The 19,778-nt window shown below is 40.4% G+C and overlaps 1 protein-coding gene across 3 annotated transcripts in view; it reads right to left on the bottom strand.

The window, feature by feature from the left end:
* CDKAL1 (CDK5 regulatory subunit associated protein 1 like 1) overlaps positions 1-19,778 on the bottom strand; it is a 354,507-nt gene that overhangs the window by 247,680 nt on the left and 87,049 nt on the right. For all 3 annotated transcript variants that reach the window (XR_007245481.1, XM_048508020.1, XM_048508022.1), the window contains 2 exons: positions 7,565-7,661; positions 6,640-6,688 (listed from right to left, as the gene is read on the bottom strand). Coding sequence is in view for 2 of the 3 variants with exons in the window: in XM_048508020.1 (XP_048363977.1) it covers positions 6,640-6,688; positions 7,565-7,661 (146 nt within the window). In the remaining variant the exon portion in view is untranslated. The remainder of the gene's footprint in view (positions 1-6,639; positions 6,689-7,564; positions 7,662-19,778) is intronic.

Below are 19,778 nucleotides of genomic sequence, written 5' to 3'. Positions count from 1 at the left end.
GTGGTTAAGAGCAGGTGCATTCTAATCTGGAGGAACCAGGTTTGATTCGCCACTCTGCTGCCTGAGCTGAGGCAGGTGCTTTATCTGGGGGGAAATTCAGATTACTAGCCGCTGTACCATCTCCAACACCACGCCAGCGCTGGAGGCGCCCTTGGGCTAGCTCGCGAAGTTCTTCTGAGCTCTCTCTCAGCTCCTCAACCACCTACCTCACAGGGTGTTTGTTGTGAGGGGGGAAGGGAAAGGAGTTTGTATGCCCCTTTGAGTCTCCTACAGGAGAGAAAGGGGGATATAAATCCAACTCTTCTTCTTCTACTAAAAGAGGGAAGGCCTGGAGCTTGACTTGAGGAAGCTGCTAATCTTTGTATGCAGTGGTCCCCAAACAGGGACAAATTGCAAATTAGAATAGACAATATGGAGGAAAGGTGTTTTTTTCAGGTGTCATGTGCTGACTTGTACTAATGGTATTATTTAAAGGATTTGCCTCTGTTCAGAGTATTGTTGCTAAAGAGAGCAGGGTAAGACCTTGTATTTACAAAGGTTGCTGTGATCATAGCTAGGGTTTCCAGCCCTGCGCTGGCAATCCATGGGAGCTTTTGAAAGTGGAGCATGCAGTGGCAATGCCCCTTCTAGGTGATCATCTAAACCGTGAGCTATGTTGCTTAATCTCTATGATATAGACCATAGGCAGTGGGGAAATTCCTAGCATGTCATGGATGCAGTACTGGAAGTGATGTCACTTCCAGTACTGCATCCTTCAGCTCCTCTCATTTTCTCCTGCTATGAGAGCATGTGAGAGCCAGGCGGGATAAGCAATCTGATGTGTCTGTACATAGTTTGTGTTTTCATCACATCAATGTATTAATCATATATATGGTTGTAAGCTGTTATATTTCAAGTTCATGATCAGTTACATTAGCATGTTTTTCTAGGCAATTTGGAAATTTTTCTTGAAGCAGTTTCAAACTTCCATGATAAGCCACAAGGGTGGTGACAATTCTTGACATGAACCACTTCCACTTCTCTACTTGGAAAAATATAGGAGGATTTACATAGCCAATTTTCTGCTGGGTTACACATGGACAGTGTTAGACTGATCACACTAAGCAAGGAAAGGCTGCAGCTGGTGTAGCCAATAAAGCTGTTTGAAGATGCTCCTTGCCCCAGAAGTGAACTCACTCCATATTTAGGTACAGCTCTAGTAGTTCCAAGTGGGAACATGTCTGGAGAAACTGTATCCAAAACAGACTGACTGATTAAGTGTAGTTATCAGCCAACACCACTTAAATTTAATCCAGCGCATTACTGCCTCAGAGCATTCGTTTCAAACATTTACTTTTCACCTGATGTTGCTGACAAGACAAAAAATGAGTTGGGTGTCACCAACATACAGATTCGCAGATGACTTCTTCCAGTAGTTTCATATAAACGTTGAATAGCATGCTGGACAAAATGGAACCCTGAATGATTCTGCAGCATAAGAAGCAAACAAATTATCACCCAGGCCTAGCTTCTGGCCTCAAGAGAGGACTGAATCACTGGCATGGGATGCCACGGACAACAACCTTAGCCAACCAGTTAATTAAACAGTAACATGGCAGTAATACCATGAAAGCTGTAACAAATATACCATTAAAGGCGCATGTAGTGAATTTTAAGGCTTGTAAAATAAAACTGTAAGAACACCATTTAATCAATAGATAACACAGGTGTGATAAAACACTTAACACTATAAAATATGTCAAGAGTTCAACCATTTCTAGGATTAGCCTGCTACTTTCATACCAGGCCAAGAATTCCATTATACCCCGCGGTGATTTCAGTAATATACGGACTGAGCTAATAGTATTCACTAAATTATTCATTTTCAATGGCTCTCACTAATAATGGCAATATCACCAGCTGATGAGATAACTAGTTATTTTCCAGTGCCATCAATCATTAGAGCTTCCTGGATATAACAATATGTACTGTACTTGTTAATTAAAGAAAATTAATGCAGCATAATATGCACTGAAATGAATACTGCTTGACTCCTCATAAATACTAATGTAAAAATATGAAATATAGATAAACCAAGGTTAAAAAAATCCTGAAGATAGAGGAGAATACTATTTCACTTAAAATACTGTTACCACAGTTTGAAGACAACCATACAACTTTAAGACAACTGATCAATAGCTTTATTGGTCATCTTCAAGACAATTGACCAATAGCTTTAAGCATATTGAAATCTGCAACAAAATGGTGACATCTAACAAATTTATTTTGAAAATTAAGAAACATGAATTATATTGAAGTTAAAAAATCTGAAATAATATCTTTATGACTATTATAGGAGCATATTTTTTGCTCATTTCAATACAAATTGGATGAGCTATTTTTAAAAATAAAATGTATGTGTGACCTCCTACCTAGTGGGTAGTAGAGCGTCAATTTCTCCTTCCTCAACTTCATGGGACAACTATAAATTGTTTCCCCATTCCTTCTGAAAATTAGTCAGGATGAAGACAACTTTTAGATCAAACTTAATAAATGTGGCTCCTTGATTTACCTTGAAGGGGTCTCCTTTTCACCTCTCAGGAGCAGTACAGGGAGCTGGGAATTGGGTCTCATTTTTTAACACACTGGCCACCCCCATGGGCTGTGTGCTTTCTGCAGTCTCCACAGCACATCTGTACATGGCCAACCAATCAAGGGCTGGCTGGGCTTGTGAACTTTAGTCTACCTGCCCTGCATAAAAGGACTTCAGCAGTTTACCAGCTTCGTTCTGTTCCCCAAAATGTTTCAAAGAAGTACCCTAGTAACTTACTTTATGTAACATCACTTGACCTTAATTACTTTTGCAGCAACTTCAAAGCATAAGCCATAAGGTCTCCTTTATATTTTGTGTTATGATGGCCCACTCTGATTTGCTTCTACATGAATGAGCTTGGCAATTGTTAGACGAGTACTTTTCCCTCTCCTTCACTTGCACACTGGTACTAATTAATTGTATGGCATACCTGATTTTATTGTTATATCCAAATTACACTTAGTGCTTTCTCTGCAAACAAAGATTCTACACAGTGATTGAATTTTGATTTGGCAGGGAAAGAGTGAGTTGTGTATGAACCCAAGAATCCCTACCAGAATGGACAGGGAGTGATGATCGATCCATACAAGTAATGTAGTTAGCATGAAGCTTGTATCTCATAATGAGAAAATGTAACCCATTTCAAATAACAGTGACAGACTTTTATACAACTGAGGCATAGGGTTACCATTTCAATATTAAGGAATAAACCTTTAAAATTCAACCCCTATCAGACTTGGGCATTCAAATACCAACGAGGCCATTAAGTTTAACATGCTATAAATACTGTTGAGTGCACTGAAGAATTCGAGGCAAACAAAAGCCTTCCCATAATAGCCAATAGTAGGGCATGCATGCTTTGAGAATGAATAACAAGTGGATAGGAAAAGAACTCTTCATAAATCAATCAAGAGGTAAGCTCAGGTCCAATATAAAGCCATCCGAAGTGACAACCCTTTCCTTGTCTTACCATCAAGTAAAGTAAATAAACACAGAGCTTGTGACTACCATGTAAGATGAAGGTAAGGAACTCAAACCACCAAGATCTGCAGCAGTCACTCTGTATGATACATAACAATTGACATCAGTTAACAAATAAATCCGTTTCTCAGAATCTGAGTGACTGGGGAATCCTTTGAATTATTATTTCAGTGAATTTATTCCTGGGTTCTGCATACAAGGGACAATTTATAACATAATGTGGGAGAGCCTCCACAACCAAGTTTCCGCAAAAACAGAACTGTTGATCTATTGTGATTTGATTATATCACCCTGAAGGGAGAACAGTGGAAGGTACTGTCTGGAACCTTAGGGATGTTAAGGCCACCCTATACTGAGATATGTACCAGGTAGAGCGTTCTCTTACCATCCCTATACTGAGATATTTACCAAATAGGACGCTCTCTTAGGATACCTTTTTTATCATGTTGTACCATAGGGCAAACTGTGATTGTGAGATTGCCATGCTGTTGGGACTGCAACACAAGATGCACTTTTTACAGCATTTGACTATTCTTCCAGTAGAAGAAACTGGAAAAAGGTCTTTCGAGTATGCATATACATACTCGTGAGTCCCTGTTTATCCACCCAGCATGTTTTGCTACGTTACATTATGGGTTGCATCAACACGGGATTAGGCAAGCAGCTATCATCTGCTTATCTTGAGCCTACAGACCAGGTCTACTGTAGCTAAAGATTTTTTATTTCTGCAAACCACAGTCCTGCATTTAGCAAGTCAGTCCTGCTGCACAATTTGGTCTGTTGACCATTAAATAAACTTATTACTAAATATTAGGTGCATATTGTAACAGGCCATATTTGGGAAGGGTGATTGTTTTCAGATTCCAAAATGATAATACTTAATATGAAAAATCAGATACAAGATCTTTGGATGGTGCTTCAACAATTAGAGCATGTATAAATTCTGTAAAACTGGGATGCGACCTTTCCAAATGAATAATTACTGAACGGTCTAAATAGTTTCTAATCTAAACAACAGAAACCACCAAGATCTGCCGTAGTCACTGCAGGACAGAACACACAGGTCTGTGCAGATACAGAAGACGGCACAGCTTGGAATATCCCTTTTCTTCTAAACAAAGCAGTAATAGGGTATTTAATGAATAATTGCCCCACATCAACTGGAAAGCACTCCACCCTATGTTTAAATAATCTATGTGTGGGTGTATGTGGAGTTCCATGCAGATTTATGTAAGCAATGTTAATTCTTTATCCTCTAACCTAAGAGAGGTTATTTACAATATCTCAGTATTGCATGAAAAAAGCAGCTCTTACAGCTAGCAAAGGCAGAACTTCAAAATCTTATTTTCCTATATAAAAAAGCAGTAACATTCAGAAGTGGGCTGCTGTAGTAATTTAGGGAATATAGTGGAACAATGACTAAGTGTCAGATCAAGATTTAAAAGTAATGTTAAGCTGGGCCTGGGCTATCCAAACTACTTTGAAATTATTTTACTCAAGGTTTAGGGCAAAGGACTAAACTGTCATCTTGACAGTTTAACATGCTGTAGCCAACAAACCTATCATTAGCCAAACAACACAGCATCACAGCACTGTTATGAGGACAGAGGACTGTGCTGTTTTGGAGAATCATTTGTGTGTTTTCTGCAAAAAAGGCTATTAAGCCTTATGGTCTTTCAAAACAACAACAACAACAACCCGTTTCTATATAGATTCCACAATACCATAAAGGCAAACATCACTATACCCTGGACAAACCCAGTGTATCTTCAATCATCCCAGAAACTTGAACTCTGAATTGCTTGGAACACGAGCAGAAACTGAGTCCTGGTTCTTTGCACCATGAAATCAAAACTATCTACAAGCACTCCACCTTTTACTATTTTTCTAATATTACTTTTTTAAAAATTACTTTCCTATCAACCTCTTTGATATTACTTTTTTCTCCCTATCATGCTATTTTCAATTTCATAACTAGTCCTATCTTTTAGGAATTTAATTTCAAGCTTGATTTCCTAGAATGGTTCCAAACGTGAACTTGCTTTTCGTAAAAGTACAAACATATAGACGACGAACATTCTTGGCTATGTTAGAACACACAGAGGTGGGGGGTATAAGGTTTAAGTGGAAGGTTCACAGTGAATTTGTGTTGCTTTATCCATTATACTTTTCCTGCTGAGACAACACTGCTAATCTAGGAGGTAATATATACAATGATGCAAGAGACGAAAGCACCAAATGAGCTTTGTGGCATGAAATTCAAGTAAGTCCATTTTTCAGTGCATACTCACATGGCAAAAATAAGCACATATACTTCCCACATTAACTGCATATGCTTTTTCCAGGGGAAGAGATATTGCTGTAGGGGAACTGTCATGTACAAGAGAGAAAATTCCTTTTTGTCTTTATAGTCTACCAACACGAAAAGTACTGCACTTTAATGCATACACAACTCATCTGGCCAGCTTTCAGCGACTGCCAATAACAGAGGATTAATTCCATAAGGTAGCGAAACAGTTGACACACATTGGTTAATATTTAAACTAGTAACAGATAGACTATATTACCAGACGGGTTAATGTGACTTGAAAACTAGAAAGGTTATATGAAGTCTGAAGAGGTTCAACCCTGAAGTAATTTCCTGTGCTTACTTTCAACAGTCCTGTCCACTGACCCATTTCACAAAACAACGCTTTGTGAAGAACTCGCAACTGGCACAGATTTTACTCAACCGGAAAGTCTAGTCTGTCCTTATCCCACGTGGCAATCGTTGTAAATAAATGGTGCTGTTTACCTTCCACAGCAAGCCCCATGATATAAATGGAAATATTTAAGACCAATAATATTTGCACTACTAGCACGTGACTTTTTGCATTAATGAAGAGTAATATATAAGAATGCCTTGTAGTGTAGCTACCGGTATCACCTATGCTAAACAAGACATTCTGATAACAACAGGTTTTGACAGGAGAAGAAGAGTCTTGTTCAAAGAATGCTGTTCTGTTAGTCTTGGAGCTAGACACAAGTGCCCAATAGAAAGATTTCTTACTAACAAAGCACATTTCAGTTTGGGAGAGAAAACTTACCTTTGATAGTCTCCTCAACGACTTCGACAACACGATCTATCTGCTGGACCTGAAAAGCAAGAGATTTATAACTTAAATTTTGACGGAGAAGAATTTCATACTGCAAGCAATTAATTTGTGTATAGTAATAAATGTAGAGTGTGCTATATATCTCAGTTGTATTTCTGTTTGCAAAGGATTGTAGTGTAAAGCTGATTTATCTGACTTCATTTTTTTTAGCACTAAAATTTAGTCACACAAAAGTAATGAAAACTGGATACTGAAGCCAAAAGTCAGTGACTTATTCCAATGCAGTTGGGCAAAAATCAAATCCCAGCCACTCTTTCTCATTCATTACATTCTTTCAGCATAGAAAGTTAAGCACCTGTTGCAAAAAAAAAATCTAATATTTTTCTATTATTCTAATTTTTTAGTAAACGTCTGGGGAATTAAGAACATAAGAACAAGCCAGCTGGATCAGACCAAAGTCCATCTAGTCCAGCTCTCTGCTACTCGCAGTGGCCCACCAGGTGCCTTGGGGAGCTCACATGTAGGATGTGAACGCAATGGCCTTCTGCGGCTGTTGCTCCCGATCACCTGGTCTGTTGAGGCATTTGCAATCTCAGATCAAGGAGGATCAAGATTGGTAGCCATAAATCGACTTCTCCTCCATAAATCTGTCCAAGCCCCTTTTAAAGCTATCCAGGTTAGTGGTCATCACCACCTCCTGTGGCAGCATATTCCAAACACCAATCACACGTTGCGTGAAGAAGTGTTTCCTTTTATTAGTTCTAATTCTTCCCCCCCAGCATTTTCAGTGTATGCCCCCTGGTTCTAGTATTGTGAGAAAGAGAGAAACATTTCTCTCTGTCAACATTTTCTACCCCATGCATAATTTTGTAGACTTCAATTGGTTGCCAGCATGCTGCATGAAGAGTACTCTTACCCCAATAATGCTCAGGCCTTGTAGGTATTCTTGGCGAGGCTGGGCTTGGGGAACACAACCAGCCAGGACGACTTTCTTTTTTCCTTCTTGTGCTTTCCTTTTAAAAAAGTATTTTAAGGCAATTAGTACTTTCCTTGAATAGCACAGCAAGAATACAGAACATGTGTGCGTCTGAACTAAGAGATGAAAAAAGATACAGAATTCTGACATCGAGAATCTTTGGCTGTAGTTGTCTTCGGAAAACAGTCAGAAAAATGCTTTACCAGTAATTCTTGGGAATAACCAGAAAGTTTAAACTAAGACAAACTTTAACTGTATCTGACACAAGGCTCCACCATGCACTTAGGATTTATGTTCATATTCTTATTCTAGATAGTCATAAATGGAGAAAAGCAGAAGTTATAGTAAATGAAGTAGGTAATTTTCACTGGTACTTTTTTAAAATAATGGTACTAGGATGTGTGCACTTCAATGAATAAACAAAGAGCTAATATATACTCCAGCATGTCCAAGCAATATCTAATCAGATAATACCTATTGTGAGTAATATGTAGGAGCAGCTTTTCTTACCACAGGGAAGTAACTGAGTATGCAGTTTCATATCGGATCACTGCCATAGTCATTATTTTGGTAGACATGTTTGTAAAATTATTGTTGATGGGATGTTGGCAATATACAACATTAATAACAGAGTTGTTCCAATGCTCTTATATCCCACTGTCAAATGATCCACAAAAAGTATTGAATCTTCTAAGGGGCTGGTTATTCCAGTCGAGCAATTCCTTCCTTGGCTAATCTCACAATACTAGAACCAGGGGGCATTCATTGAAAATTCTGGGGGGAAGAATTAGGACTAATAAAAGGAAACACTTCTTCACGCAACGTGTGATTGGTGTTTGGAATATGCTGCCACAGGAGGTGGTGATGGCCACTAACCTGGATAGCTTTAAAAAGGGGCTTGGACAGATTTATGGAGGAGAAGTCGATTTATGGCTACCAATCTTGATCCTCTTTGATCTGAGATTGCAAATGCCTTAACAGACCAGGTGATCGGGAGCAACAGCCGCAGAAGGCCATTGCGTTCACATCCTACATGTGAGCTCCCCAAGGCACCTGGTGGGCCACTGCGAGTAGCAGAGAGCTGGACTAGATGGACTTTGGTCTGATCCAGCTGGCTTGTTCTTATGTTCTTATGTTCTTAATCACATCTATAACAGTATATATAGTATCAAGGCAAATTCCCACATTGCCAATATAACAAAGAACAAACTAATGTACTAAAGAAGACTTGTGCTCAGGGAAAAAAACCCTCTTTACATGGTAATTAAAAAACCTCCTGTCTGGGTGTGCTTCTCTCAGATCACCTAATACAGCAGGGTGTCTTTCCTGGAATCCAAAGAGAGACACTACCAAACATAGTATAAGTAACCCATAGTCAAACTAAGACAATCTTAGTACACAATCCAACATTAATGAAGGTGTAATGGGTCTTTACAGGTATGTTAATTAGAGGATTACAAGAAATAGGTGCAATCACTACAGGCATAAATAAATAAATAAATTTGTTGTCACTCAACCATGGCTTTTCTTCACAGAGCTCAGTAGAACATACATCATTTGTGTGTCAACTTTATCCTCACAACAATGGAGAGACAGGTTAGGCTGACAGAGAGAAATGGGCATAAGCCACCCAGCAACCTTTCATGGCAAAGCAGACATTTGAATTCAGGTCTTCCAGAACCTAGTCCAGAACATTCTAGCAACTGTGCCATTCTGAGTTCAACATCTTGATTCAGATAGCTACATGCTATCACTTTATTTATTTATTTATTTATTTATTTATTTATTTATTTATTTATTTATTTATACATACATACATACATACATACATACATACATACATACATACATACATACATACATACATACATACATACTTTGGGCTTCTATACCGCCCCGTCCCTGAAGGGCTCTGGGCAGTGTACAGCATACAATAAATACAATCATAAAACCATCATAAATTAGCTAAAACTTATAAAAGCAGCGAAGACTAACTGAACATTAACACTTAGAATAAAAGCATGAATATGAGCGTAGGTGGCGCCCGATAACCTAATATTAAATCCTTCCCCCCAAGGGAGGAACGGCAGGTCTCATCAGATGTTATAGGCCCAGGTGTAGGAGCCAAAAAAGGGGGGGCACTATCAGCGGCTGGTCCCTCCAAAGGCCCGGCGGAACAGCTCCGTCTTACAGGCCCTGCGGAACTCGCCAAGGTCCCGCAGGGCCTGGAACGCTGGTGGGAGAGATGTAAAGGCCCTGGCCCGTGTGGAGGCCAGCCGCATCATCGAGGGGCCGGGGACCACCAGTAAGTTGGCCTCTGCTGAATGAAGAGGCCGTGTGGGAACATATGGGGTGATGCGGTCTCGAAGATAATCTGTTGGTTATTTGATCTAAATTTGGTATTGTATTTTAAAGTGATTTTTTACGTAAAAGGAATCTAGATTTCAGCAGTGTGAACAAACTCTCTGTCCACTGTGCTCCCACGACAAAACTTTAAAGGATGAAGAAGCAGGACAACAAATAATCAAAATGTCAGCTGTCCAGCACTGTAGAACTACTAAGATGTCATCGAATTCAGAAAAACATACAAACACTTCATTTAAAGCTCCCACTGCAATTTACATCACTGGGGGGAAATCCTGCCCTTAAACAGGAAAACACTGTAATCCAGAAATGCCATCTGATTTTTTTTCTTTGTAATTACAAACTTCTTAAACTTTCTCCAAGTTGAACCATTTCTTTAGAACAAACACATCACAGTCTGCTGGTTTTTCAGCGGAACTTTTCTGAATGAGACTACCTCTCTTCATTTTCTAACTCCATTCTAAACCTTCCACACTTTAACTTTGAAGATGTTTAGATACAAAGAGAGTACACATATTCGCTGCTGACTCGGATTAGTGGAAAAACAACAACCGGAAACAAACCATAAGCATACCACTTGCAAATGCTGGAGGAGGCAACAGCAGGGATCCAACTTGAAAAGTAAAAACTGTAGAAATGCCAGCTTCTGAATTTCTCATAAGCCTCATATCTACACCAAACATTCATGGAAACCTTCAAGAGATGGGAATTAAATCTATGATCCGCTTGTTTGTGGGTGCAGCAGCTGTGTATAGAAGATTCCACAACAGCACAAGAGAACTGTTTCTTCAGTCTCTATCACTGATGCTTACTATTCACTGCTGCTACAATCCTCTTTCCTCACTCCTTCAAGGCCAAAAATGGTACCCTAGCCTTCAAAAGGCAAACTGGAAGGTAAGATAATCCTGTTCACTCTTTATGGCTGGAAAGTTATACTACAGAACTATGAAAGCCATGCATGCATTCAAAGTCCTCCCTGCCTGCCAATGGTTTTTTGCAATTTAGTCTAGAAATGGGGTCTGCAACCTGCGGCTCTTCAGGTGTTCGTGGACTACAAATCCCATCAGCCCCTGCCAGCATGGCCATGAACATCTGGAGAGCCGCAGGTTGCAGACCCCTGGTCTAGAACATGAAATTGCGACCATGCTGTAGTAACCACCATCTACTGGGGGGGTGGAGGTGGGGGGCAGAAATACCTATCTTGGCTTAATTTTAGAAAGAAAAGTAGGAAAGGCTACAAGGAAGACAGTAACAAAGGAAATGAGGAAAGGGCTACATGAAGGAAAACCAAAGTCTTGTTTGTGCAAAGAACTTCTACAGTGCAACCCTAAATAGAGTCATACCTTTCTAAGTCTAATGAATCAATGGGCTTAGAAGAGTACAACTCTGCTTAGGACTGGACTGTCAATGTCAAAACAGAACAGGAAGTTACTTCAAGAGTGCACTCCACAGGTTAGCCCCATCTCATCAGATACTGGAAGGTAGGCAGGGTTGACCCTAATTTGCTACTTAGATGGGAGACCACCAATGCAGTCCAGATTTGCTATGTAGAGTCAGGCAATGGTAAACAATCTTTGAACATCCCTTGCCTTGAAAATTCTATGGGGTCTCCATAAGGTGGCTATTAGTTGATAGCACTCTCCATACCACACTCCGTGCTTACTCTACATTTTACAAGCACAGGAATCAGAACAACATACAAGTTTATTTCCTGAACCATGATGCTTATTTCCCCCATCACCTCCCACAGCCCAGAAACCCAAACCACTGAAGAGACACGAGAAAAAGAAAAAGTTCACTCTGGAGACAGACAGAAAACAAAAACCTGTGTTTGTGATTGATGAGAAAGAGTCTTTTGCAATGGAAAGGGTTAAAGCATTCATTAATTTATTTTGCAACCAAACTTACTGTTTGTCTTACAGGCTGTTTAGCCAACTGGGACATCTTGCAAGATGACATCTTGCAAGATAGGGAAGAAGGTGAATTCAGTCCATGTTTGTTTACTTCACTATCATAGGTCTTTATTGATTTATTTTGTTTACTTTATAGCTCTCCTTTCTCACAGGGACTTAAGACAGATTACATATAGTGAGTCAGTACAATCAACAAAATGGGACATTCAATAGACAATGGTTTAGGACTGTAGAAGGCTGGAACCCCCAGAAGAAACAATGCAGCTGTGAATCACAGCAGAGTGAGTGCCCCTCTCAGATCTTTGTGATAATTAGTATTATATTGGTTTAATCATTGTTGTGAAAGGAGAATCTTCTGTGGGAGGTCATGGTAGAAATATATTTTTAAAATATATTTTTAAAAGTTAACTGCCAAAATGATCATATGACCAGGAGAAAGGGCGCTACTCCCTCAATTCTCTTCATGCCTTTGCTGGAGACCCCAAGAAACTATGGTTTCAGAGGGTCCACAGCAAGGTAGGTGGGAGAAGTATGTGTCTGCACCGAAGTCCTCTAGATGAACAACAGTTACAGTAAGTGCAACAATGTTTTCATCATCGTGGTTTCTCACATTGGGATATTCGCAAGCTTGATGAATTAAGGAAATGGTTGTGAAGCTTCCAAAGGAAGAAACTTTCCCAACATTTGTTTAGTGTTCGTCACCCAGAACTGTCTTTAAAGGTGCAGGAAACTCTCTACAAGTTTCCAGCTGAAATGCATGCAAGAACATGGCAAAGGAAAATAGCACTTTGTTGGAAAGAGCTGTGATACTTAAAGTGGCATTGAACAGCCATATGCTGAAGACACAGTGTGATAGCCAATATCAACTCACACAAATGGGTTGGGTGAGGGTGCTGAACAGTCCTTTTCGGAGCCTGAGAGATCAAACAGCAAAGTGTTGGGTCCCCAGCAGACCAAACCTAAGAAAATCACATTCAAGGAATGTAAGAAGTACAAAGATGTTTGGTATCAGAAACAAGAGTAAGGCTAATGTTGTGAGACATGAAGACTGAGAGACCATCCCTAGTAGGAAATTTTAGCCAGGGCATCAGACACCCTAACCTTGTGAAACTTCATGAATAGAGGGTGCGTAGGTTAGAACTAACACCAATGAAGCAACAGGAAACTGCAAAAAGACAATAATACGCATAATTAAATGACTTGGGTCCTGACCTGGTTGGCCCAGGTTGGCCTGATCCCTTCAGGCAAGTAGAGTCGGCCCTGGTTGACAGATCACCAAGGAATACCACCTCTGTTAGTCTCTTGTCCTGAAAACCCTACTGGGTTGTGGTAAGATGATCTGGACCTGAAGGTAGGCCTTTTCAGGTGCCCTCCTTAGCACATACAACTAATTGAAAATAGCACCCTTCTGCTGTCACAGGAGTAGTACTAAGACCAACAGGAAAAAAGTGTCAACAAAAGGATTGGGCTTAGAGGTGCAATTACATCATGGATATTGAAAACAGCAGCAGTCAAGGAATACCAAACCATCACTGATGGTTATGAAAACTGACATGGAACTGAGAAGAAAGGCAAACTGCTCAGACTTGCCTGCATAAAGCATCCATGATAATCAATTCTGAGCTCCTCATGAGGAAGCCTTGGCTCAGTTTGAAACAGGACCTGTGCAGTGAACCCCTTGGGCTGCAGCAAAATGGTATCTGAGGCTACTATGCTGAGGGGTCAAATGAGTCTCAGCAGGCCTTAAGCTTGCTTGTTATCTCAGAACATAAGAACAGGAAACTCCAACCTGTTCATCAACTCTCCAAAAACTACAGGAGCTGAAGAGGTTCAAACAAGCCCAACTAAAAAGCATAAAACTCTCAAGACACATAACACACCTTTTACAAAGTGCCATGGGGGAGATATTGAGAATTAGATAAGTTGATACTAATCTTTGGATAAGACATCGCCAGCAAGGACTCAAGACTGGGGCTTCCTCCAATGTTTAAGTGGCCCTTAGACAGGAATTCAACAGACCAATATTGCCATCTGCTGGCAATTACTGAAAGAATAGCCAATTCAGTTTTATTAAACTGCAATCTAAGCTGATTAAGTGCAGTTAAACTTGAATGAGTCTTAATTTTACATTTTTCCCTGGGACCAATTTCATAATTTTATACAGCACAGCGTACCAAAATACTGCAAGAGTGTTCAGCTGCTTAAAAGAGGGTACTAAGATGGAACAATTGATTCTTAGATTGTAGCTTAATTCTGTCTTTATTCCAAAGAATTTGGGGAAGTGTACATCTCTCTCTCTCTTCCTCCATGTCGTCCCCCTAAACTCTCTGCATTTGTGAAGAGGGTGTAAAACTGGTTCAAAGTCACGAAGAGAGCTTCATGGCGCAGACAGAATTTGAACCTGTATCTCCCCAGTTCTTTCTGAAGACACTGACTCCAACATGACATCGTCAAAAAGAAAACAAACAACATTTTCATAACTACTCAAACAAGCCGACATTAATGGGTGATGATGCAATGAGATTCTAATTCTGGTTATGTATTGATGAAAAGTACTAGAAGCTAAAAAAAAAACAGACCCTCTGAAAGACTAATCTGTTTCCTTATATGCTACAGTCTTCTTGTATTAGGGCACAGTCTCAGCATTCGGTGTCACAACTGCATACTGAGGAAGTCTGGCTGGCCTCAACCAGGGCCAGGACTTTTTTGATCCTGGCCCCTGCCTGGTGGAATGCATTGTCCAGAAATAACAGAGCCCTGTGGGATTTAACACAATTCCACAGGACCTGCAAGACAAAGCTGTTCCACCGGACATATGGTTGAGGCGGCAACAGTGCAATATCAAAATAGGCTCCCTCTCGCCCTTCAGTTCCCCTCCCCACCGCTGCTGAGTCCCATTTACATTAAATTGAACATGGGACCTATGTGTTAATTAGTATGAGAACCTATGAGAGTTCTTTCTGACACATTTTACATTTAACTGATATTTTTGTATTTGTGGTTTAAATTATGTATGGCTGTTTTATGTACAGGTTTACTGATTGTTGTAAACAACTCTGGGCCTTCCAGGGAAAGATGGTGAACAAATCGAATAGCAAGCAAGCAAGAAAGCAAGCACAGTCATGTGAGAGGATTATTTCACTTCTGCTCCTGCACAAAATAAAATTATAGTAAGAAATGGTATTCTGTTGACCCAGTGGGTGCAAGTGTTAATGTAAAAATGTTTTTTTTAGCAAGGCCGTATTATAATTACAGCCTTCCAGAATCTTCAAGAACAAGGTGTCTCCTGAAGCTTCAGAACTTTATCACCTTTTTGTCACGACTCATCACCATCACATACTCCAATCCTTTCAGCATGGTCTTTTTTCCTTCTCATCTGTTTTCATGGGGACTGGAAATGTTCTGATCAGAATCTAGATCACTTGTGAGTTCTGTAAATCACAAAACTATGGCTAAACAAATGTTAATCCTTCCTATCAATCACAGCCCACCTTATTCCATGGTTTATTATTCAATAACTGCAACATCAGCAAAGTAGTGTGACATATATAAATCAGATTAATGAAGTCAATTTCATTAAAATTATGAAGACAGCAATATGGATTTTTTAAAATTCAAACTCAGGAAAAAATTCTAGCACATTTTACTGCAATAATGACAGCAGCACTTTAAAAGTAATACAGCAGTCTATGCAGGGCATCAAATGGCTGCAAAACCTAATGATTCCTTCTGTATGGGGCTGCACTCCCCTATAGGAGATGGGTCATAACTTGGGGGTGTTGCTGGATCATTAGCTACAAGTGACACACCAACTATGGTCATGCCTGAAAAGCCACACTCACCTGGCAAGGTCTCTGATACTCTCAAAGTAATGCTGGAAATATTTTAAAACATCAACATTCACCCTGAACAATAATAGAAGGAGGAGGAGGAGGAGTTGGAGGAGTTGGATTTATATCCCCCCCCCCTTCTCTCCTAGAGGAGACTCAAAGGGGCTTACAAACTCCTTTCTCTTCCCCCCTCAAAACAAACACCCTGTGAGGTAGGTGGGGCTGGGAGAGCTCAGAAGACTAGCCCAAGGTCACCCAGCAGGCGTGTGTTGGCGTGTACAGGCTAATCTGAATTCCCCAGATAAGCTTCCACAGCTCAAGTGGCAGAGCGTGGAATCAAACCTGGTCCCTCCAGATTAGAGTACACCTGCTCTTAACCACTACACCACTGCTGCTCCAATAGGTCCCATTACTTTATGGAATGACATTCAGAGAGATTTTTGTCTTCACAAAAGAAGAAAGGGAATAGAGGTCAAAGAGGTAATGCCAAATGGAGTCTAGATTAAACAATACAGCAACCGTAGATCTTCTAGAGAGAAACAGGCCTCCCATAGTGTAGATATCCCATAATATACTTTCACATCACACTAAGTCACATATAACAAAGGTTGTCAAGGTGATATAAAGTTACAGGAGATCTGGAGGGCAGGTGGAAAAACTGAATCAGGAAGTATCTTAATGGATCTGGAAAGTGGCCAGACTTTAATCACTAAAGATTTTAATTACTCAAATGGATTGATAAAACTTCAGCAGAAAAAAAAATCTGCTCCAAATATTGGACCTTGCTTCTAGAAGTAATAATAAGATTACCTCCACAGTTTGCTTAAGGATACATATAGACAGAACTGGCCGTACTGGAAGGAAATGAGTTTAAAGTAAATGAAATGTAACAATCATGTTTATCAAACCAGAGAATAAAGCAGAATGGTAAGAAAGCCACATGTTTTAAAATCATTAAAAGGTTTCAGAGGCAGTGATGCAAATATTATGGTATGATTTTGGACAGAAACTTTCAAGCAATAAAGGAAGGAGTAAAACACAGATATAATTTTTTACGGTTGATGAACAGGCCATGACAATTAAGGTCTCTTTCAAAAGAAAAACTTCTTCTTTGACTTTGCCCTTGACCCAACTGTATGCAAATGTCATTATATAGTCTTGGTGATTAAAATGAATCTTTGTTACAACAATAGCTTGTAAAAAAATTTCCCCAAGATATGACAGCAAAGAAGAAGGAAGGAAGGAAGGAAGGAAGGAAGGAAGGAAGGAAGGAAGGAAGGAAGGAAGGAAGGAAGGAAGGAAGGAAGGAAGGAAGGAAGGAAGGAAGGAAGGAAGGAAGGCACTGTATCTTTGGTAGTATGCATTATCTGATGAGGAAGAGTTCCATATTAAAAACCCACTCTTTCAGGAATGTTAAGTGTCTCCTTTATATTTTATCTCTGTCATTTCAGCCAGGGGTAGGGAACCTGCGGCTCTCCAGATGTTCAGGAACTACAATTCCCATCAGCCCCTACCAGCATGGCCAATTGGCCATGCTGGTAGGGAACTGATAAAGTGCCCTAGGCTGTATCTGGAATCTACTTCAATTCCATTCTAGAGTAAAAGATTGTGGCAGTAAGTGAATGAAAATCAACTGGTGAATCCAGGCCCAAAAGCTGTCTGGCTACCTCAACCAGGGCCAGGATTTTCTTGGTCCTGGCCCCAACCTGGTGGCATGCTCTGTCTAGTGAGATTTGGGTCCTATGGGATTTTATGCAGTTCCAAAGGGCCTGCAAGATGAACTCTTCCATCAGGCATATAGTTGAGGCAACAGGCATTGCTTCCATCACTGCGGCCTGCCGCCTCCCCCACCCCCCTTTCCTTCTCTTTCTTCCTTCCGGTTTGAATAATTTTGCTCTTTATTATCGCTATTGGAATTTTAGAATCGATGTTAACTGCAGAAATCATTTCATGCTTTTAGAACTGTTGGAAGCTGCCCTAATCCCTCCTGGGGGAGGGTGGCATGAAAAACTAATAAAATAAAGGTTTTGTCATCCAGTTCTTGACAATCCAGAACATTTAGTTTTCTAGCATCAGAGGGCAAAGTTCTTGCCCTTCAACAGTTGACCGTGAATTACATTGGCTCTGAACCCTGCACCCCTCACTTCACCCAAACATGATTTATAAGATTGGGCGAAACTGGGATTCTATGTGGGCAAATTTTTGTGACTGACTTAAATCGCCGTCAGCGAATTTTATGGCATGTTTTAACTGTCGACTATTTAAATTATTGTTTTATGGTTTTATTAAATTGTGTATGTTAGCTGCCCTGAGCCTGGCCAATTGGCCATGCCAGCAGGGGCTGATGGGAATTGTAGTCCATGAACATCTGAAGCGCCCGTGCTGGACACCCTTGATCTAAATACTATAAAATAAACTCTCCCACTTAGTGCACCCCATTCCTGTGTCTCTAGCCAGCCGGCTTGATGCCTCTAGCCACTGCTGGGCTTCTAATAGCTGGCGCTGTCCCCTGACCGTTCTCATACGCCTTCTTCCTCCCTCAAACTGCCTCAACAGGTTGGAAGCCAGATTAGCTGTTAGAGGGTTCCTGGGCAATGAACTTGCTTGTCTGCTTGCTGAATAAGATAGCCCTCTGGCTTGTGGGGATGGGGAAGCATCCACTAATGTGAGGGCTGTTGGGCTTTCCCAGTAGGACAGGATATCATCATTGCAGATTCATCTGAGTAGAGTGCAGCGCAGAGGAATAATCTTGAGTAGCCAGCACATTTGATTAACCTACAATCCCGTTTTCCCATGAATGCTGGATAACAAAGCTTTTATTGTGATAAACTTTTGCCATAGTAAATAACACAGTTGTTTCTTATATGTCTAGTCAACTTTTTGCCAACTGAGTAAATTGTAATATTGGGTTAGATCCCATGATCAGGGGAATACAACTATCATGGATATTTTACATATTCCTCTAACAGCCCTTTCCAGTCTCAGGGAAGTTTGCTTCCACAGTTGCAGTACCCATGTGGTCTAGTAGCCACACAGGTTAAAATGCTGCAGTGGACAGGAGACAAAATCATACTCTTTTTTTCTTAGTTGGTAAGGGTGATTTTGCCTCCTTGCTCCTTTCCACTGCAGCCTCCCAACCCTTGTGGTTATAGTGAAATGCGGGAAATATATGCTACTGTCAGCATCTTCTGCTGATGGATTGTGGGATCCAACCAATTCTTCCTGAGATAGCAGAGCTACTCCTAGACCCTGCGGTATGTACCTGTGCAAGTGTCAGAGGCACACTGGGTCATGTTGTGGTATGATTGGCAAGTGATACAAATCCCATATCCCATGCCTGTGTTATTCAGTGACTAATTTTTTAAATTATTTTTGAAACCAAGCTCTCCACTGTACCACTAAGAATGGAAACACTGCTGCATAACAGCACAAAAATAAATAAAATTAATTCAACACACAGACAAACCGAGGGTAGCACATAAAGGATAAAAAAAACCTTCAAATTTAATTATGTTTGACATCAGTAACATTCGTCGGGAGACCAGTTCACATGTACATTCAGCCCCTCAAAACAGATATTTGTGGGTAATATTTTTGAGAATCAAAGTACTGAAAACCAGTGCCCAACAATGCCAGGGAGGGGGCTGAAGAAGAGGCCTTATCTAGCAGAAGACAGTTCACAAAGCAAAGGCAACTTGTCATGTTTTTTACATCTGTGAAAGGATTCCAATGCATTCTGAGCAAGGGAAAGGACTTAGAATGTGGCACTATTTTACCTGCTTTATCCCTGTTAGAGCTACTGTGGCCCTTCGCTGCAGACACTAATGCACTTTCAAATCCCACTTCTTCTGGGCCAACTGCTTTGCAAAGTGAATTTCACTATTCCGCTTTAGCTGCAGGAGAGATGCATTGAAGAGAAAGTGGATTGAACGGCATTACTTGGCATGTGCAGAAGGGGCCTTTGTCTTTAGCATGACTTCCCCTCATGGGGTACCCTTTTCCAATGCAATAAGCATCCTCTCTGTGCGAGACCAGCATCTGTCAAGG

This window comes from Sphaerodactylus townsendi, linkage group LG09, assembly GCF_021028975.2.
Source record: "Sphaerodactylus townsendi isolate TG3544 linkage group LG09, MPM_Stown_v2.3, whole genome shotgun sequence".
Lineage (NCBI taxonomy): Eukaryota > Metazoa > Chordata > Lepidosauria > Squamata > Sphaerodactylidae > Sphaerodactylus > Sphaerodactylus townsendi.
The sequence above is the reverse complement of the archived record's forward strand: the minus strand, read 5'-3'. Positions and strand labels throughout refer to the sequence as shown.